The sequence below is a fragment of the Nomascus leucogenys genome, chromosome 9 (assembly GCF_006542625.1).
Source record: "Nomascus leucogenys isolate Asia chromosome 9, Asia_NLE_v1, whole genome shotgun sequence".
Classification (NCBI taxonomy): domain Eukaryota; kingdom Metazoa; phylum Chordata; class Mammalia; order Primates; family Hylobatidae; genus Nomascus; species Nomascus leucogenys.
Genome location: NC_044389.1, coordinates 35,359,778 through 35,381,666, shown reverse-complemented (window position 1 = coordinate 35,381,666; position 21,889 = coordinate 35,359,778). Strand labels below are relative to the sequence as shown.

Genomic DNA, 21,889 nt, shown 5'->3' with positions numbered 1-21,889 from the left:
CAGATAACTGTACCATCACTACTGGGGCCTATCTTTGGCCTAGAGGTCGTCTTGGAGAGAGTGGGAGGGTAACCTAGACTAGAATAAAATAGTCTTAAATATCTACACTGGTGGAAGATGGCCATTGCATTCATAAAAAAACTACAGATAACCCAAAGATGACTTGAAAGGCAGTAGAGTTACTTTTTATCATATGTAGAATGTCCAGAGATGGGAGATACTAGTCTGATTCTATTTTATGTTGGTTACATTGACCCAGGATACTCTGGGCCCTATGTGTTGTTAGGTACTATGTTAAACACTCTCTGTGCATTATCTCATTTGATTCCTCAACAACCCTGTGAGGTAGGTCCTATTACTATTCCCATTTGATAGATGATAAAACTAAGTCTCAGAGAAGTAAAGTGGCTGGCCCAAATTCACATAACTATGAGGAAAAGTACTGAAGCTGGGGAGGGTCTTTCCAAAGGAGGGTATCTGGGAAATGGAAAAGAGGCAAACAAGATTACATCAGGACTAGTTGGGGAAAGTTAGATGTGTATCCTGGAGAAGAAAACACTCAGAATGAAGGGAAGGGAATTCAAACACCATCTATAAATTTCAAGGGTTGTCCTATGTAGAACTGTCTCTGAGTCTGAGAGATGGAATCAGGGAATGTCAGAAGATATAAACAAACAAATTTCACATTAATATAGGAAAGAATTTAAATCTGTTGTCCACAATGGAATAGACTGGCTCAGGGGTTAGTGGGCTCACCATCTCATGGTCAGCCATTTTTGGCAGACAGGAGTCTAGCATCTACCTAATGACTGGAAAGCAGGCGTGAGGGAGAGAGGGATGGAATTTAATTAACGTGCATTGCCTCCCAACTCTGTTTAATCTGTTGGGAAGGTGCAGTATATTACCTTCCTAACTGTGATTAGCATGCAAGAGACAAGTAACCTCATAGCCTGAAATTTAACATTTGCCAAAGCTAACTCACTGAAATTGACCAAACCTAAAATCCTATAAGGGAGGATTGAGAAGATTTAGATCTGTGCAACTCTACTTTACAAAGATACAAAACAGAATGATGAAAAAATCTACAGCTTTGGATTCATACAGACCTTGGATCAAATTTTAGTTCAGCCACTTGCTATGTGATCCAGAACAAACCCTACTTAAGCTCATTGAGTTTTTTTTCTCATCTGTAAAATAAATAGGATAAATCCTGTCTCTAAGGATAGTTTGAAGATTATGTGAGCTAATACCTGTTAAAGTAATGTAAGTCTATAATTTGTCAATACTCAATAAATAGTAACTCTTATGGATCTAATGATGAATTCTTTGGTTTGTCCCCCCAGAGAGTGGCATTAAGCCTTGAAGATGATGGACTACCCTGAGGATGGGATCACCCCCTTCGTGCCTCATGGAATTCAGTCCCATGCACTACACTCTGGATGGTGTATGACTGGATGAATGGGTTTCTATATATGGGTCTGTGTGAGTGTATGTGTGTGTGTGATTTTTTTTTAAATTTATGTTGCGGAAAGGTAACCACAAAGTTATGATGAACTGCAAACATCCAAAGGATGTGAGAGTTTTTCTACGTATAATGTTTTATACACTTTTTAACTGGTTGCACTACCCATGAGGAATTCGTGGAATGGCTACTGCTGACTAACGTGATGCACATAACCAAATGGGGGCCAATGGCACAGTACCTTACTCATCATTTAAAAACTATATTTACAGAAGATGTTTGGTTGCTGGAGGGCTTTTTTAGGTTTTGGGGCATTTGTTTTTTGTAAATAAGATGATTATGCTTTGTGGCTATCCATCAACATAAGTAAAAAAAAAAAAACACTTCAACTCCCTCCCCCATTTAGATTATTTATTAACATATTTTAAAAATCAGATGAGTTCTATAAATAATTTAGAGAAGTGAGAGTATTTATTTTTGGCATGTTTGGCCCACCACGCAGACTCTGTGTGTGTATGTGTGTGTTTATATGTGTATGTGTGTGACAGAAAAATCTGTAGAGAAGAGGCACATCTACGGCTACTGTTCAAATACATAAAGATAAATTTATTTTCACACAGTCCACAAGGGGTATATCTTGTAGTTTTCAGAAAAGCCTTTGGAAATCTGGCTCAGAAAATAGATACCATGGTTTGTGCAATTATGTAGTAAAAAAGGCAAATCTTTTCACCTCTGGCTATTCCTGAGACCCCAGGAAGTCAGGAAAAGCCTTTCAGCTCACCCGTGGCCACTGTGACTCCTACCAGGGCTTTCTTGGCTTTGGCGAAGGTCAGTGTACAGACATTCCATGGTACCAGAGTGCTCAGAAACTCAAGATAGAATATGCCTCACCCTCAGCTACTCCTTGTTTTAAAGTTCAGCTCTTTGAGTAACTTCTTCAATTTCTTTCAGGACACTTGGGTTGAATTCAGTAAGTTTCCTCTGAAGCACCCTGAAGGGTGCCATCCTTACAGAGCTAAGTGCAGACATTTCCAGAACAGCCCAAGTTTACTATAGAGACAGACCCAGGCACTGAACGTCTAGGACATGCTGTGGATGAGGATGGTGGAATAGGTTTTATTACATCTCTTATTTCTCTTTTCCCCTTACTCTCTACCATTTCCTTTATGTGGGGAAACATTTTAAGGTAATAAATAGGTTACTTACCATCATATGTTCATATAGATGAAACTAATTTTTGGCTTAATTCAGAACAACTGGCCAAAATTGAAGTCATATTTGAGGGGGGAAATGACATACGCAATATTATAGTATATTGGATATTTATGTTCACACAGGAATTTGGTTTACTGCTTTGTAAATAAAAGGAAAAACTCTGGGTATATGTATAGATGTTCTTCATTATAGACACCTTCTTTGCTTTTCCTGGCCTTGGGGGAGAAAGGGAGAAGTGCTCTTTTCTATTTGTGGGGTCTCCCATTGGAAACATAATCCTGTAGTCCCAGAAGGATTCAGTCCCCAATGGCTTTCCCATCCAAAGAGAAAGAGTTTGAGTTTCTTAACTCTACTGTTCTACCACTTACTCCCACTAGACAACCAGGGATGCAACATGGAAGTGTTTTACTTAAGTAGGAGCAGCGGAGACGCATCTAATCTCATCATACCTGGAACTTGACACATTTAAGCAAATGCCTTCCCATCCCTACCTGCCAGATGCCCCCAACTCAATGAAGTTGAATGTCTCACCAGCTTGATAACCTTTGAATTTTCAGTCAGACATTCTGGAGTTGTAGCATCCTGTACCTAGGACCTTCCTCTGCGTCACTCTTGGCCTCCTAAACTCTAAGAAAATAACTATATTCTGGAGCTTGGGCACTGTGTTTTGCATAATCCAGCAATCTCCTCATGACATGCATGTGTTGATAGTCCTGAAACATTCATTGAGAGGGTAAATGCAGTTGACCTAGAATGATCAATACCAAACAGAATTTTAAGAACAGGTGGCCAACTCCTATGGAGCTTACTCACATATTACTATTCTTTTAAGAACGGAAAGTAAAATTATTTTTGACTGAAGAAAAATGATGACAGTGAAAAACATGGAAATGTACTCAAAACAAGTGACTTTTTCTGTAACCTTCTTCCAAAGAAACTGAATTTTCCAAGGAATTAAATGATAACAGTGGCTAAGGCATGGTTTCTAAACTTTCAGTCAGATCCTGGCATCACAGAAAAAAATAATGAATGGGGTCTGGACATACAGCCTGAGATCTCAAAATGATGATGAAATTCACAACTTTTCTCAGAGACATCCATGTTTCCTGCATATGCTACAACTGCAGTTTGAAAGAGGCAGCAATGGGAGCAACCCTTTACAAGAAACAAATTGTGAAATACTGTGTTGGACAGCAGTAAATAAGATGAAACCTGAGGAGTCAGATCCACCTTCCCCCATTTGTAGAGGATTTTCAGCCTCATTTTGAGGTGTAGTTACCTATCTTTTGCCTTTTGCCCCCTGTGCATAGGTATCTACAGCCAATCACAGATCACAGAATCACTGGACTATAGAGCTGGAAGGAAGCTCAGAGACAATGCCAAGAGGGCAGAAAATTTATCAGAAGCCAGTCCCAGTGCTTTTCCTCCATTTCCTTCTGCAGGAAGACTATTTTAGGCTGCCTAAACATTGTATCAAACCTGCTACCTATACTATGGTCTACCTTTCCTCCAGTGGAATGACAAAGGCACTAGCTGAAGTGCCTTCTAGAAACAGAGAAAACGAAACTGTACTTATTTACTCTTGATAGCACGGATTATTTATAAAACAGATTGAAGTAACCCGTTAACTGGCAAAAAGAGAATGAGATCGGATTTAAATGTATGGTAGTAAGTCCTATTGATCCCTCCAGTTATCTCAGTATGACTGCAGTATATTCATTCACTAAAACCACTCACTAGATACCAACTACAAACCTGGCACTGCAGATGTAAAGGACAGTCACACGTGTTCTGACTTTACAGAGTTCACAGTAGCAGTGGAGGAAGATATATGTGGAAACAAAAAAGGCATTGATTCTATTCAGAGCACTGTTAGGGCACAAAGGAGAGAGGGGTCTTTCCACCTAAGAAGATGAGGAATAGGGTCATCATAGAAGTGACCTTAAGTCTTAAAAATTAAGAAGGGCATTCCAAGCTGCTTCAGGCAGAGACACATCGAGCTAAAACACAGAGGTATGAAAGAGCATGGGGACTTTAGGAATTGCACAGTTCATTCTAACAGGAACAAAAGGCTCAAGGGGGGCAAGAAATGAGGCTGTATGGAAAGAGGTTCAATGTAAGCACTTTATAAAATAGATTAATTTCTGATTCAATGAAGCATTTCTTGATCATTGTGTACAAGGCACTAAATGCATCATGGAAAATTCATTAGGATGCATTGCCAGCACTTTGCAGACCTGGTATTATTCAGCCTCAAGCTTTCCAGTGGCCAAAGGGAAATGCTGACTGCTTTTCATACATTTGAGTCAAAGATTTTTTATATGGTCAATGAAGACTAATATAAGGACAGTGGGATTTTCACAGAAGCATGCCATGTTGTCGAGAGCCTCTTAGATTTTCTCAACTGTGAGAAAGAAAACCGAAAATTTTGAAGACGCTGAGTCTGGAGAGGGGATACCAATCACTGTCCAGTTGGACACTGGTGGGAATGGGGAAATGGCACAGGAATGCAAGCCTCTCCACCCTACCCCCCGAACTCCAGCCATACACTCATCATTTCACAAAATATAAATGAGTTAGCATTAAATGTTTCAGAGTAAATAATTCCTTTTCCCAAAATGCATGAAGATAGAGTAACAGACTTCTCACACTGTATTTTTAGGGTATGGATAATTTAGAAGGTTAAAGAATTACTGCTTCAATTTTTCAGTTAAAAAAAATCAGGAAGCTCTGTTCATTCAGGCTATGCACCATGTGCACAGTCAAGAATTAGCAGAAACCCTCTGCATTTACAAACACTTTGTGCTATAAAAAAGTAATTTTTAAAAAGCCACTTGTATATATATATATATATATATATATATATATATATATTTAAAGCCAAGCTTTTGATACTTTTTTACAAAAACTACAAGAGAAAACAAATACTTGTCCAAACCATATACTTTTAAAAGAGCATTTTTTTTTCCATACAAGCTGTTGTTAATTTGGGGGTAAAGTGCTGGTTTGCAAACTTCATCAAAGTGTTCCCAAGCGGATTTTCCTTGTTTGTTTCCCCCCACCAACCCCCAAGTTACCATATTCAATGTAAGAATCAGGCATGTTAGAATGTTGTGTCACACTAACTGGTTCTGCTCTTTTTGTCTTGTCATTCGAGTTCCGTTAGCTTCTGTACGCAGTGCCCTTTGCAGTCTGGTGTCTCTTCTAGAGGCAAGGGGGCTGAAGATGGCGTGTTGCATCTCACTAGCTATACTGGCATCATCTTGGTAAACTGAAAACCAAATGTGGACGTTTGTAAAATCAGTGCACTGTTTCTAGAGAGAGATTAAATTCATTTTTAAAAAATCTTTAAGTTTTGTTTCATTGTAATACTTTAATGAGGGGGAGTGAACTATCACTGAGTCCCTAATGTGTACCAGTATTCTACATAAATTATCCCAATCTTTGTCAACAATTCGGTGAGATAAATACTATCAATACTATCCACTCCCATTTTATAGATGAGAAAATGGGCAAAGTAACTGCCCAAAGTCACAAGGTTATTTTTAGTGCCCCCAAAGAGCAATTGTACATGTAGCATTCTCTGCCTAAATTTTCCTTCTCTGCCTCCATATGACTAACTCCTATTTGTCCTTGAGTACTCCACTTAGGTAATGCCTCCTCCAGGAAGCCTTCCCTTTTCTCTAAGACTAGGTTAGATAACTCACCTCTGTACTTCCATAACAATTTTTGCCTACTTGCATCCCAATACTTCTGCCCTACCATTGATTCCCATGCCATTGGGGTTGCTTTTGCCAAGGTCATCCAGGACCTCCTCGATTATAAATCTGGTAAACATTTTCAGTCTTGATCTTCCTTGACCTCAAAGCAGTAGTTAACACTGTTAGCCACGCTTTTCTTGGAATACTCTTATTTTGGCTTCCATGATACCATTTCATGGTTTTTCTCCTATCTCTCTGGCCACATCTTAGTCTCCTTTGCCTACCCCTTAAATTATGGTATTCCATCTCAAATCCATCCACTTTTCTATCTCCATTACTTTACTTTTTTTTTTTAAGAGACAGGGTCATACGCTGTTACCCACGCTGGAGTACAGTGGTAGGATCATAGCTCACTGCAACCTCTGCCTCCTGGGCTCAAGCAATTCTCCTGTCTCAGCCTCCCGAGTAGCTGGGGCTACAGGCGCATGCCACCCTGCCCAGCTAATATTTTAACTACTTATCTGAATGTCATACTTCTAGTCTTTTCATTTTCCAATCTAACCTACAACACTGCAGCCAAAGTGTCTTTCTAAAGTGCCATAGATGTATCACCACCTCTTCTTTCCACTTTCCTGCTTAAAGCCCTTCAACTGCTTTGCTGGCACTAAAATCCAATATTCTTGGGTTTGCCCAAACTCTTTTAATATGGCTTATAAAGCCCTTCATGATTCGGCTTCTGCCCCATCACCAGCCTCATCGCTCACTACTCTATATTCTAATCACACAGTTCTGGGCCTCCGTCTGGAACATTTCCTTCAGGAACATTTCCCTGAGGACCCTACACTGGATTAGGAGTCACCTCAGGTGCTTCCAGAGTACTCTGCGCTTCCTCTATTGGTAATCTTATCCTTACATGGTAATTGCTTGTATGCTCCTTAACTGCCTCCTACAAGCTCTGTAAAGAACTGTCTTGCTCAACATTGTATCCTCTCTGCACATAACACTCAGTGGATGCTCAATAAATGACGCTGAATGCAGGCACCGCAGACACACCGACCATGCTCTTTTAGTTACACCATGTCTCATATCCAGAAACCTGGATTACTTCACAGCCTGACTGGAGTTGTGAGTCCTTTGAATTTCTCAACACTTTTGTTATTTGCCACATCTGAAGATCCCCAAATTCACTTATGATTTTTATAATTTTACTCCTGGAAAATAACCTTGTAGCAATTGTTTAATCCCTCTACGTACTTAACTCTAATTACCACCTCAAGATTGTTGGGATGATTCAAAGAACAAGCACAGGTAATCCCACTGACCCTAGGGGCTGACATTTATTAGGTGCTTAATACCTGGTGGTTCCCTTTTTTTCTTTTTCTTGAGATAGGGTCTTGCTTTGTCACCCAGGCTGGAGTGTACTGGCGTGATCATGGTTCCCTGCAGCCTCGACTTCCCAGGCTCAAATTATCCTCCTACTTCAGCCTCCCAAGTAGCTGCGACTACAGGTGTGCACCACCACAGCTACCTATTTTTTAAATTTTTTGTAGAGACAAAGTCGCCTATGTTGCCCAGGCTGGTCTCAAACTCCTGGGCTCAAGTGATCCTCCTGCCTCAGCCTCCCAAAGTGCTGGGATTACAGGTATGAGCCACCGTGACTAGCCCCCTTCTCTTTTATACAATTCCCTTGTTACCACCCATATCCAGTGTTCTGTAATAAAAATGTCTTACGGTTTTACAGCAATTTACAGTTTCCGAGACATTGCTTCTTCTAACAGTTCTGCTAGGTGTGCATTATTATGCTCATTTTAAAGAGAAGGAAACTGAAGTCTAAAAAGTTGAGTCAGTTCACCTTTGGTTACAATGAGTCATTGTTACACAAGGGATTATTTTAACCTGTGTCCAGTGATTCCCCCACACACACCTACTCTACACTCTGCTGCTAATGCTTTTTCAGGGAGAAAAGGACTCAGTGTTAAGACTGGGGGCCGGGCACGGTGGCTCATGCCTGTAATCCCAGCACTTTGGGAGGCTGAAGCAGACGGATCACCTGCGGTCGGGAGTTCGAGACCAGCCTGGCCAACACGGTGAAACCCCGTCTCTACTAAAAATACAAAATTGCAAAAATTAGCTGGACATGGTGGTGCATGCCTGTAATCCAAGCTACTTGGGAGGCTAAGGCAGGAGAATCACTTGAACCCAGGAGTTTGAGACCAACCTGGGCAACATAGAGAGACTTTGTCTCTACAAAAAACTTAAAAATTAGGTAGGCGAGGTTGCGGTGAACTGAGATCACTCCATTGCACTCCAGCCTGGGCAACAAGAGCGAAACTCCGTCTCAAAAAAAAAAAAACAGACTGCAAATAGGAATCAAAGACTGCTGTCCCAACTTACAAAATCGTATACAGTTCTAGTTGCCTGGACCCAAGAATGATGTCATCTCAGCACTATCTCTAGAACCATTCATTCTTTCTAAGCCTAGAACTTAGACGAGTGAAAGCAGGTTCCTATTACATAATTATGATCTTGATTGCCCTGGGCCTACTCAAATGTAAATTTTTTCCAGAGCCACAAAGGCTTCACAGAGGACAACTTTGCCCTGAAAAGAGCCTCTTTGGTCATTGGTCCTCAACTCTGACTCACCTGAAAGCTTTACAAAAAGTACCAATGCCCAGGTCCAGCGCTGGAGGTTTTAACTGGCTTGGGGTAGAGCCCTGGCATCAGTATTTTTAGAGGCTCCCCAAGTGATTCCAATGTGCAGCCAGGCAGAGAATCACTGCTTGGTAAGTAGGATGACTGGAGAGTGGGAGATCAAATACTCTAACTTCTCACAGCACCTATTCTAGAGATCAGTGGGGGCAGAAAGGTAGAAATAAAAGGTGGAAAGGGATGAAATGGGTAAATGTGGGTGAATTAGTTCCAGGGAAACGGCAATCTCCACTGTGGATTCAGGGAAGGCGTCACTGAGGAGGGCTTTCTTAACAGTTCAGGTCAGTGGAAGCCAACTTGAGGCACACATCGTGCGCGGCATCCTCCGGGGAGGTCGGGTCATTTCACCCCATTTTACTGCCGAGATGACCTAGGTCCAGAGACAGTAAGGAGCGGTGTACGACTCACACAAGTCGGGGGTCCTGTGAACCGAGGTTGAGCCTGGCGGGCCTTCGGCCCGAGGTCTTTAAGCGAAGTCACCAGACCCGGCGTTGAAAGCCCAGAGGTAGGCAGGCGGCTGGCTCTCGGCCTCAGGCCTGGAGAGAACCCACGGATAGGAACCTCAACCTCGCTCCCGCGTCCAGCTGGAGGGGCGGAGCTGGCTGGCCCCGCCTCCGGGTTAAACAAAGTTCGTTGCAGACTAGGCGTGAAGGGGCGTGGCAGTCTTGTTGCCACTTCCGGGCGAAGAGGTTAGCGAGAAGGAACCCCTCCACGACGCGACGACAGGACCTGACGTCACTTCCGCGCGCCGCCACAAACGTCAGTGTCGGGCGCAGAACGCGGCGGTGCGGCTTGCTCTTGGAAGTTCAGGCTCGGTTGTCTTTTGGGAGCCATGGAGAGTGACTTTTATCTGCGTTACTACGTGGGACACAAGGGCAAGTTCGGCCACGAGTTCCTGGAGTTTGAGTTCCGACCGGACGGTAAAAGCAGCCTGCCGCCCGCCGGGAGCGGGGACCAGGCCTGGGGGCCGGCGAGTGGGGAGGCCCAGGGTGGGAAATCTGTGGGTAACTAGAGGAGGGAGGGACTGAGACCTGTGCAGTGCAGATCTGAAAGGAACGCCACTGTATCTGCTCCACGGGGTCTTCCTATCCATTCAACAAACGTTGACTGAACGCCCACTGTGTGCCAGGCTCTGTTCCACTCTTTGGGGATACGGCAGCGAAGGTAGACAAACTTCCTTTCTCGTGGAACTTATGTTTTACTGCCGGGAGAGAGATCATAAACAAAAAGATGATTCCAGATAGCAGTGAGTGGTCAAAAAATAACATGGTAGAATAATTGCTGGATGGGCTGCTTTTAGATAGGTTGGCCATTAGAGAGCTCTCTAAAGGGTATATTGCAGCCGAGTCCTAATTAACAAGAAGGGCTCAGCCTTGTGAAGCTCAGAAGGAAGACCATTCTACCCAAAGGGAATACCAGATGTCAAGGCTGCAGGCCGGGAATGAGCTAGGCGTGTCTCAGGTGGTCAGTGTGGTTGAAGAGTGGTGAGCTGGGAGATAGCAGGAGATGATGTCGGATAGGTAGGTAGGAGCGGCACCTTGTAGGTCTTTATAGACCACGGTAAAGAGTTTGGACTTGGAAGACTTTTTTTTTTTTTTTTTTTTTTTTTTTTTTGAGACAGCTTTCGCTCTTTTTGCCCAGGCTGGAGCGCAATGGCGCGATCTCGGCTCATTGCAACCTCCGCCTCCCGGGTTCAAGCGATTCTCCTGCCTCAGCCTCCCGAGTAGCTGGAATTACAGGCGCCCACCACCACGCCCAGCTAATTTTGTATTTTTAGTAGAGACGGAGTTTCACCATGTTGGCCAGGCTGGTCTCGAACTCCTGACCTCAGGCGATCCGCCCGCCTCGGCGTCCCAAAGCGCTGGGATTACAGGTGTGAGCCACCGCGCCTGGCCGGGCTTGGAAGGTTTTAAGCAGAGAAGAAATATGATCTGTTCTTGAAAAAGCATTCTGGTTATCGGTTGCAGAATGGGCAAGAGTGGAAACAGGGCTATTGATTAGGAGACTGTTGCAGTTGTCAAGACAAGAAAGATGTTGGGGGCCGGGCGCGGTGGCTCACGCATGTAATCCCAGCCCTTTGGGAGGCCGAGGTATGCGGATCACTTGAGGTCAGGAGTTTGAGACCAGCCTGGCCAACATGGTGAAACCCCGCCTCTACTAAAAATACAAAAAGTAGCCGGGTGTGGTGGTAGACGCCTGTAATCCCAGCTGCTCGGGAGGCTGAGACAGGAGAATCGCTTGAACCTGGGGCAGAGGTTGCAGTGAGCTGAGATAGTGCCACTGTACTCCAGCCTGGGTGACAGAGCAAGACTCTGTCTCAAAAAAAAAAAAGATATTGGTTGGGACTACAGAGATAGTAGAAATGGAGAGAAAGATTTAGGAAACTGTTGGAGGCAGAACCAACTGGACTTTGATCGTTGATAGGATTTTGTTGGCAGAGGCACTGTGGTGAAGGAAAGAGGAATCAAAGATGACAGAAGACATCCACTCAGTGGGGCACAAAGATGAATCTGACAGGCCCCGACTGTGAGGGAGATAGATTTGTAAGCAGTGATAAAACAGCGTATTAGGTGTTGTGGTAAAAAGAAACAGAGGAGGCTCGCAGCAGAGAAGCGTGCACCTAACCAAGCCTGAGGGTCAGAGGAGGCTTCCTACATAAAATGATGGGAGGAGGGGATGTGAGGAATTGGTTAGGAGACCAAGAAGAGTCAAGAAGGCATTTTAGACAGCATGCAAATAGGTTGAAAACCAAAAAGTGCTTGGGATGTCTCAGGCAGAAACCAAGTAGTTTGACTCCAGCTGTGTGAGGGAAGAATATTGCAGGAATGAGGCTGGAAAAGCAGGCAGGGGCTTAGCTTAGCTGTATGCCATGTTGAGGAGTTTGGATTTTACCAGGAAGGTAGTGGAAAGCCATTGACTTTATCAAAGTATTAGAGTAACCTAATCTGATAGATCTGTTACCACATCACCTTGTCCACTGTATGGACAGTGAACTGAATGTGAAGAAACTTGAGGCAGAGAGACAGCACAGAGGCTGTTGGAATAAATTCATGGGGCTCATCTCACATGTATGTCTTCCAGTCTACATGTCTTCTATTTCTTTCTGTCTTCTCCTCATCCCCACCGTATACTCACATTAATCTGTCAGATGCACACATGGGCAAAGGGTCTTGTGTACCAGATGTGCTCAGTGATAAAAGCAGCAGCTTTTCCATCACAGAAATAGAGTGTGGCACAGTCACATGATAATATATGTAAACAGCATCCTACAGTTTTCAAAATGTTTTCACAGCTCATTTGAGCCTCAGGAGGTCCTATGTGCCGGTAAGTTATCAATTACTGTGCCTGTTTTCAGGATGTTCACCTGCAAAAATGTGATTCGACAAAGTCAGAAAAGAGCCTGTCTGTGTTTATACCTCACCTGAGCTGCTTTTTGCAGTAGTTGAGTGTCAGCTGTATATTTGGCTGTTTAAGCCTGAAGTGAAGAACTGAAAAGACTAGTATTGTTGAAATACCTTAAGAGTAAATAATAAATCTGTTAGACACTTTGAGCAAGTTAGATACATTTTGGGCAACTGCTGATGCCTTGGTATGGTATTGATGCTTTATTCATACGTTTTTATTATACATTGAAATTGTTTTTTGCCCCCACAGGGAAGTTAAGATATGCCAACAACAGCAATTACAAGAATGATGTCATGATCAGAAAAGAGGTATGAGCCTTCTGCCTTCTGAGAGTCCTTCATTTGCTACATTTCAGCTTTTTGTCTTGCATTGTTTTTATTGTTTCTAGTAGTATTGAAAGATAAAGAACAGGGAGAGAGACACATGTCTATAGACAGCTTCTGGATTATTTCCCAAATCATCTTTTAGTTGGGATTTTTTAATTTTACAATGTGGAATCAATTACTGGTAACCTTTGACATACCTTGGTTTGAACCCTGAGTCTGCTGCTTACTACCCCATGTAGCCTTGGGCAAGTTCCTGGCTGAACTTGATAAATCTGTTTCTTCACCTGTAAAAACAGGAATAATAAAAGCTACCTCCCACTCCCAAGTGCTGTCATAAAATTAAATATGTTATATTTAAAGTGCTCTGTATATTTCCTGGCACATAGTACACAATGGAGAGCTATTTAATTTGCATCCGAGTGAGAAAGGGAGCATGGGAAAGCAGTTGACATCATTGAATGCATGTTAGATGTCAGACATGGCATCTTATTTAACCCTGATTGTAAGCCCATGTGATGGGGGAGGGTATTATAGCCCCCTTACAAATAAGAAAATAAAGGCCCAGATATTAATTATGAGGCTTGTTCAGAGTTACCCCTGCTAGAAAGAGATACAGCAGGAATTCCCAATCCTGCCCCAGTAAAGTTCATATTCTCTGTTCTGTGATTTCTACTATATCATTAAGGCTTCATCAAAGCTACTCTTTCCTTTTAACCACTTTGCCACCTTTGAAAATGTCTTAGCATATATTTTCATACTGTTATTTTAGCTATTGATTTTATGCTTATTCACACATGTCAATATCCTCACTATTTTTTTACACAGGCATATCTTTTAAAATCCTCAAGAGTGTATTACCTAGTTAAGAATAACTGGCCGGGCGCGGTGGCTCACGCCTGTAATCCCAGCACTTTGGGAGGCCGAGGCGGGTGGATCATGAGGTCAGGAGATCGAGACCATCCTGGCTAACACGGTGAAGCTCTGTCTGTACTGAAAATACAAAAAAATTAGTTGGGCATGGTGGCGGGTGCCTGTAGTCCCAGCTACTTGGGAGGCTGAGGCAGGAGAATGGCATGAACCCAGGAGGCAGAGCTCGCAATGAGCCGAGATCGCACCACTGCACTCCAGCCTGGGTGACAGAGCGAGACTCCATTTCAAAAAAAAAAAAAAGAATAACCAGGGCATGTGGGTGTTGCAGTCTCTTTTTTGCTACAACAAAATGCCTGAGACTGGGTAATTTGTAAGCAGTAAAAATATATTTCTCACAATTTTGGAGGCTGGAAAGTCCAAGATCAAGGCGCTGGCAGGTTCAGTGTCTAGTGAGGGCCCAGTCTCTGCTTCCACAACTGTGCCTAGTTTTTGCATCCTCCAGAAGGGATGAATGCTGTGTCCTCATTTGGTGAAAGAACAAGAAAGGGGCCAGCTAGTTCCCTTAAGCTCTCTTCTAAGGCACTAATCTATGCCTTGGGCCTCTGCCCTCAAGGCCTGATCACCTCCTAAAGGCCCTATCTCTTAACACTGTGGCATTGGGGATTAATTTCAATATGAATTTTTTGGAGGAGACACAAACATTGAAACCATGGCAGGGGGCACTCACAGATCTGTTTTGGGTTTCGTTGTGAGTTGGCTCAGTGGGCAGGCAGAAGGGCCATGTGAACAGGATGTACCAGGAGGTAGTAACAGCTAGATAGGGGACCGAGGTGCAGTTATTGGATACTTCTGACCCTGTCTCTCACCTGCACCATGCCGAGGTTGAGCATGAATGTCTTCCCACTTAAGGAGATGCCAGAAATAAGTCTGCAGGAATAGTTATTTTTATCTTCCATCACTATCTGAGTCAAAGCACTGCTTAAGGATACAACATACATTTTGTTTTTTAACTTGCTTTCAGGCTTATGTACATAAAAGCGTGATGGAGGAACTGAAGAGAATAATTGATGACAGTGAAATTACCAAAGAGGATGATGCACTGTGGCCTCCTCCTGACCGAGTGGGCCGGCAGGTGTGTTTTATTGATTATCCTGTAGTGCAGAAATCTTACAAATAAGATGAGGTTTAGTAATCTGCATATGATAGTGAAACTGTGTGTGTGTGTGTGTGTGTGTGTGTGTGTTGGTGGTGGTGGTGGTGGTGGTCCCAGCCCTGCAGAAAGCAGATTGCCAGCGCCTTGGTCTAAGGAAGCATTAATCCCATGGGAAGGAACAGGGAGAACAAGTGCTGCTGGCCACCAAGAACCCAGCCTTGAATTTCTTCTTAGGACCCCCCACACTCCCTCCTCCACATAAAGTTTTTGCTGCCTATCTCACTTACTAACTACTATGGACAAAGCATTGTGGAGATACAAAGAGAAATAGAACGTAATTATTTCAACAATCTAATGAAAGGAAAATCATACAAATAATTCAGTGTATGTATTTAAATTCATGTATATTTATATACATTAATGTATATATTCATTCTGAGCACCATTTTGGTAACTAAAAAATAAAAGCCACTGTCATATTGAACTTAATTAACAGAAAAGGTATTTTCACTCTGACTGCTACCATCCTAATCCAGACTTCTAATAGATTTCCTTGTTTTTCCTCTTGTTCCATACCATCCATTTTTCCATCCTGAAAGCCAGTGTGATTTGATTTTTTTTTTTTTTTGAGATGGAGTCTCACTCTGTCACCCAGGCTGGAGTGCAGTGGCATGATCTTGGCTCACTGCAGCCTCCGCCTCCTGGGTTCAAGCGATTCTCCTGCCTCAGCCTCCAGAGTAGCTGGGATTACAGGCACACACCACCATGCCCAGCTAATTTTTAGTAGAGATGGCGTTTCACCATGTCGGCCAGGCTAGTCTCAAACTCCTGACCTCAGGTGATCCGCCCGCCTTACCCTCCCAAAGTGCTGGGGTTACAAGCGTGAGCTGCCACATTCTACCAGTCTGATCTTTAAAAATGTAAATTTGCTTATGTATTCCACTGATTTAAACTCCAATGGCTTCCCACTGTACTTAAAATTCAAACTCCCACCTTATCTTTTACCATGCTTCCAATCTGTCATGGTGTTCAAACCTTACTAGTTTCATTTCTGTTCCTCAGACATACCTGGGTGGTTCTTACTTCAGGGCCTTTGCACTTGCCACATTCCGCCTAAAATATTCTTCCTTTAACTCTATACAAGACTGTCTCTATTATTGAGGTCTTCAAAAGTCACTTCCTCAGCGATGTCTTGCCTGTCCATCCAATCTAAGAAGTCTCTTCCCATCATTAAGAAAAAGATCTGTTGTGTTGTCTTTTTGTGTGTGTTTTTTTTGCTTTTTACTTTCAGTTTCATCACAATATGTGTTGTCTTTGTAACACTTATTATTGTCTAAAACTGTCTTACTTGCTTTTCAGTTTTTTTCACTGCTATATCTCTAGTGACTAAAATAGTACCTATCTATAGTAAAAGCTCAATAATAATGTATTTGTTAAATTAATATGAAAACCCATATAAACTCATTCCTAATAATCTCAAAATGATGGAGCAACCCTTGAAGAAGAGTTTTTTTAAAAAATCCACTCTCAGTACTTACTAAAGTTAACTTTAATTTATGTTTGAGGGATCTCAGTAATATCATATATATGTATTTTGCTTTACCATTTATAAAATTTTTATTTCTGTTAACTTGTTCTGCCATCACAACAATTCTGTAAAGAGGGAAGGGCATATTCCTTTGTACCAGCAATAAGCCATTGGATACTGTAATTAAAATCAATCCCGTTAATAATTGCAAGAAAAGTTATAAAGAACTTGGGAATGCATTTAACAAGATGTACAAAACTTGAAAGGGCTTTATAGAAGGACAAAACTATGTATCGTTTTTGTGGACGGCAAGATTCAGTATCATAAAAATGTTGGTTTTCAACAAAGTAATTTATAAATTCACTCTTAATTCAAATAAAAATCGCAGTAGGCTTTTTTTCCCTTTAGAATCGAATAGAATGAGCATTAAATTCATGGAAAATCAGAGGCAAGAGTAGCCAAAATAATACTGGAGATTTCTTACAAAGCTATGGTCATTTGTAGTATGATATTGCCTCTGGAATTGACAGCTAAACAAATGGAACAGAATAGAGAGCCCAGAAACCAACCTATGAATATATGGAAACTTGGAAAAGTGTACTACAGAGGTGGACTTTCACATTAATGGGAAAAGAACGAATTATTTAATAAATTGTACCAGGACAGCTGACAATATATTTATGGAATATTTTTTAAATTAGGCCATAGAAATCAAAAATTTTAAACAGAATATAGACTTTTATTATTTCTGGGTAGAGAAGGAGTTTTTAAAACTCCTTAAGGGGTAAGATTGGTAAATTTGACTTCTTTACAACTTAGGTTTGACAAAAGATGGCAAGATAAAGTTGAAAGATAAGCCATAGACCGGAAGAAGATATCTGCAAAACATAAAACTGGCAAGAGTTCTCTATCCAGAATATATAAAGAATTACAAATTAATAAAAAGACACTCCTGTGGCAGAATGTGCAAAGGTTATGAATAGATAACTTACAAGATCAAACTAGTGGCTAATATGAAAAGATTTACGGCTTCATTTGTAAAACGAAAGGACAACAGTGAGATACCATTTCAGACCCATTAGAATAACAACAGAAAAAATCTGCCAAATTTAAAAAATGATAGGAGAAAAGAGTGAGAATAAAATTAGTATAACCGCGTTAGGGAGTAATTTTGTGGTATCTGGCAACATTTAAAATACTAGGAATTATGTGGAGACATTTTCACATGTACAAGGAGATGTATAGAAGAATATTCTTGCTACATTGTTTATAGGAATAAAAATTCAGAACTTAAGTTTATTTCAGTAGGGAAATGGAATACCATAAGCATTTAAAACTAATGAGCTAGATCTGTGTAACTCAACATTGATAAATCTCTAAAACAATGTGGAATGAAAAATGTAAAAAGTATGTATAATACGACCATTTTTGTAAAAATTTTAAAGCACACTACCACGTCTAGGCCAGGTGCAGTGACTCATGCCTGCATTCCCAGCACTTTTTTTCTTAATTGGGAGGCCAAGGTGGGAGGATGACTTGAGGCCAGGAGCTCAAGACCAGCCTGAGCACAGTGAGACCGTTTTTCTACAAAAGACAAACAAACAAACAAAAACCCTAAAAATTAACTGGTGGCGCATACGTGTAGTCCTAGCTATTCGAGAGGCTAATTTAGGTGCAGTATAGCATGAGCCCAGGCGCTCAGGGTTACAGTGAGCTCTGATCCTACCACTGCACTTCAGCTTCAGTGACAAGGTGAGACCCTGTATCTAAAAAGAAATAAGTAAAAACATACTACCAAATCTGAAACGAGTGGAACAAGTCAGGGGATACAGGAAGGAGAACAGAATGGGAGATGGACATAAACTTTGTAGTATTTTACTTCTTTTTAAAAAAAAAATCTGACACAAGTATGGCAATAATTTATAAATCTGAGCATTGGAAACATCTCAGTTTTTTCTATTTTCTGATTGAATTATAACAAAAAGTATATATGAATCAAAAAGAAGAAAAAGTAAATAGGGCTCACAAGAATATAAATTCCACAGGGCAGAGATCTTTGGTTTGCTTGGTTTTACTTATCTGTCCAAAGCACTGAGAACAATACCCAGCACCCAGTAGGCTACACATAGATACTTTTTGAAGGTTTATGGTACTCATGTCACTGTTTGGAAATTGAGATCCAACATCATACAGGTAGGGAGTGACAAAGTGGGGATCAAACCTAAGGTCTGGAAGTTGCCTAGATAGATTAGATTCTTTGGTTTTTGTTTTTGTCTGTTATTGTTGGAGACAGGGTCTCACTCTGTTGCCCAAGCTGGAGTACAGTGATGAGATCATGGCTCACTGCAGCCTTGACCTCCTGGGGTGAAGGGATCCTCCCACCTCAGCCTCTCTAGTAGCTGGGACCACAGATGCACGCCACCACACCCAGCTAGTTTTCGTATTTTTTGTAGAGATGAGGTTTTGCCAAGTTGTCCAGACTGCTCTTAAACTCCTGGGCTCAAGCGATTCTCCTGCATTGGCCTCCCAAACTGCTGGGATTACAGGTGTGAGTCACCACACCCAGTCCAATTGTTTGGTATTTTTAAAACATAGATGTATTCATGTTACTCCACATTGTTGACAATGAAAACTCATACAAAATACTACATAGGCTGGGTGCAGTAGCTTGTGCCTATAATCCCAGCACTTGAGAGGCCGAGGCAGGCGGATCACCTGAGGTCAGGAGTTCGAGACCAGCCTGGCCAACATGGCGAAACCCTGTCTCTATTAAAAATAAAAAAATCCATCCTGGCTAACATGGTGAAACCCCGTCTCTACTAAAAATACAAAAAAATTAGCCAGGCATGGTGGTGGGCACCTGTAGTCCCAGCTACTCAGGAGGCTGAGGCAGGAGAATTGCTTGAACCTGGGAGGCGGAGGTTGCAGAGAGCCAAGATCATGCCAGTGCACTCCAGCCTGGGCAACAGAACGAGACTCTGTCTCAGGAAAAAAAAAAAAAAAACCTACATAGATTTTTCCAAATCTGAGAAATGGTAGAGCCTTAAGGGTACAACTTCTTCTAAATATGAGCTGTATTTATCTCTTGTTTCTAGTGCCCAGCACAGTTTAGTGCTCAGAGTGAACTGCCCTTGTTTTTGTGGCCATCTGTAGTCAAGTTTGTGTGATTTGGCAAATGACTAATCCTTCTGTGTGCTTGATGAATAATCCAATTCTACTTGACTTAGATTTTCTAAAATGTTTCTAGGAGCTTGAAATCGTCATTGGAGATGAACACATTTCTTTTACCACATCAAAAATTGGTTCCCTTATTGATGTCAATCAATCCAAGTAAGTGTGTGTGATCCTTATATCCAGTTGTGTCTGTTTTGGAGCAGATTGATAAGAAACCTTAACCAAATTGGGACCATTATGGGAAGATCTGGGGCAAATGCAAAATGCAGGTGGGCAGTTTTGTCCTCCTTGTTAGGGAGGGACCCCAAATTATTTTTGAGGACTTGCTCCTATTACTTTTGGTGTTTCATTCAGCCATTGCTACTGTGAGCTTCTTGTTGACACACACATACAGATTAATGCATAGGAGCAGCCAGAACAAAAAATGGAATATGCCAAAAAAGTACTCACGATAAACCGTAGAGTCACCAAGTCTGAATAGCTTTCTCAGTGTGACTGTTGAGACTGGCACATCTTAAAATCTGACTTCGATGAAACTTGACATTTTTTAGGATCTAAATTTTATTTTATTTTAAATTTATTATTATTATTATTATTTTGAGATGGAGTGTCACACTGTCACCCGGGCTGGAGTGCAGTGGCACAATCTCAGCTCACTGCAACCTCTGCCTCCTGGGTTCAAGCGATTCTCCTGCCTCAGCCTCCTGAGTAGCTGGGACTACAGGCACCTGCCACCACACCCGGCTAATTTTTTTGTATTTTTAGTAGAGACAGGGTTTCACCATGTTGGCCAGGCTGGTCTCGAACTCCTGACCTCATGATCCGCCTGCCTCAGCCTCCCAAAGTTGTGGAATTACAGGCGTGAGCCACCGTGCCCTGCCTTAAATTTATTGTTTTTTACAAAAGCATTGGTTTGGTGAAAAGGGATCAAGATTTTAAAATTCATGTTGTCAGTGGGGCAGATTATCAAGTTGAGGCATGAACCTATGTGCTACAAAGAATCCTTAGAATTTGGCAACTTCTTTGGCTCTTATGTTTTGAGGGTTCAGGATTAGGTACGGCTCACTTTTGGCAAATGTTGGGCATAATTGTCTTCCTTTGGACACTCTTCTTAGCCAGTGATGCCACAGTAATCTTCAACCTCTTGGTCCTGCTTAGTACTACTACTTTTTAAAAAAGTTTTCCTAACTCAGGCCGGGTGTGGTGGCTCACGCCTGTAATCCCATCACTTTGGGAGGCCAAGGCGGGTGGATCACCTGAAGTTGGGAGTTCAAGACCAGCCTAACCAACATGGAGAAACCCCGTCTCTACTAAAAATACAAAAAATTAGCCAGGCGTAGTGGTGCATGCCTGTAATCCTAGCTACTCAGGAGGCTGAGGCAGGAGAATCTCTTGAACCTGGGAGGCAGAGGTTACAGTGAGCCGAGATCACGCCATTGCACTCCAGCCTGGGCAACAAGAGCAAAACTCCGTCTCAAAAAAAAAAAAAAAACAAAACAAAGTTTTCCTAACTCTGAAAGTAATACATGCTCATTGTAGAAAATACAGGAAATGTAGAAAAGTAGAAAGGGGAAAATCATCCACAACCTTATCAATCAGACAACCGTTATTAATATCTTGCAGTATTTCTTTTTAATCTTTTTTCTGTGCATTAATAGAATATATACTTTTTAAAAAAAGAAGCATAAAAAATAGTTGAGATTAATAATTGTTATTTTAATTATTTTTTTTCACTTAATGTAAGCATTTCCCTATATTAAAAACTCAGCATATTTAAATTACCTCATAATATACCATTTTAATATATAGTCTTTTCCTTTTTAGGGACACTTGATGGGTCAAAGTTTTAATGCCTAAACATTTTTCCTTTTGCATTTTAGGGATCCAGAAGGCTTACGAGTATTTTATTATCTTGTCCAGGACCTGAAGTGTTTGGTCTTCAGTCTTATTGGATTACACTTCAAGATTAAACCAATCTAGATTGAATATTGGTGTGGACATGGGGGTGGGGGTGGGGGGTGGGAGTAGAAAATTTTGTGTATATCAGGGCAGTATTTTTTTATAAACTATAAATGATTGTCTTTAATAAATATGTGATAAAATCCAATTTCTATTATTTTATAAAGACCTGAACATGTGAACTCTTCTCAATTACTTTGTAGAACACTGACATTCTATGTGAAGTATTGCCCAAAAATCAAGTCTAATTATACCTACCATTTTACAGGAAATAAGAGAATACAGAAACATGTTTTAAAAATACGGCGGGACTTCAATCAGCCATATTGAGAGGAAATTCCAAGGCAAATGACCTGGTTTCTTCAATAAATTACAAGGGAAACAGAT

General features: G+C 41.6%; 2 protein-coding genes and 1 long non-coding RNA gene across 4 annotated transcripts in view; 2 read left to right on the top strand and 1 right to left on the bottom strand.

The window, feature by feature from the left end:
• Nucleotides 1-6,024, top strand: part of LRP8 (LDL receptor related protein 8) — an 85,016-nt gene extending 78,992 nt beyond the window's left edge. The window contains exon 19 of one of the 2 annotated variants that reach the window (XM_030818838.1): nt 1,344-6,024. In XM_030818838.1, coding sequence (XP_030674698.1) covers nt 1,344-1,382 — 39 coding nt within the window. In that variant the 3' untranslated portion in view covers nt 1,383-6,024. The remainder of the gene's footprint in view (nt 1-1,343) is intronic. The other variant, XM_030818839.1, reaches the window with a different exon arrangement.
• LOC105738786 lies at nt 5,603-9,758 on the bottom strand. The gene is made up of 3 exons (XR_001114638.2): nt 9,022-9,758; nt 6,440-6,538; nt 5,603-5,948 (listed from the first exon to the last, which is right to left on the bottom strand). It is a non-coding gene; the product is annotated as an uncharacterized LOC105738786 (long non-coding RNA).
• On the top strand, nt 9,758-21,684 carry MAGOH (mago homolog, exon junction complex subunit). Its single transcript, XM_003264407.1, has 5 exons — nt 9,758-10,007; nt 12,742-12,800; nt 14,710-14,820; nt 19,617-19,699; nt 21,424-21,684. The coding sequence occupies exons 1-5, from the start codon at nt 9,920-9,922 to the stop codon at nt 21,521-21,523; spliced, it is 441 nt and encodes a 146-aa protein (XP_003264455.1). The 5' UTR covers nt 9,758-9,919; the 3' UTR covers nt 21,524-21,684.
• The last annotated feature ends 205 nt before the right edge of the window (nt 21,685-21,889 follow it).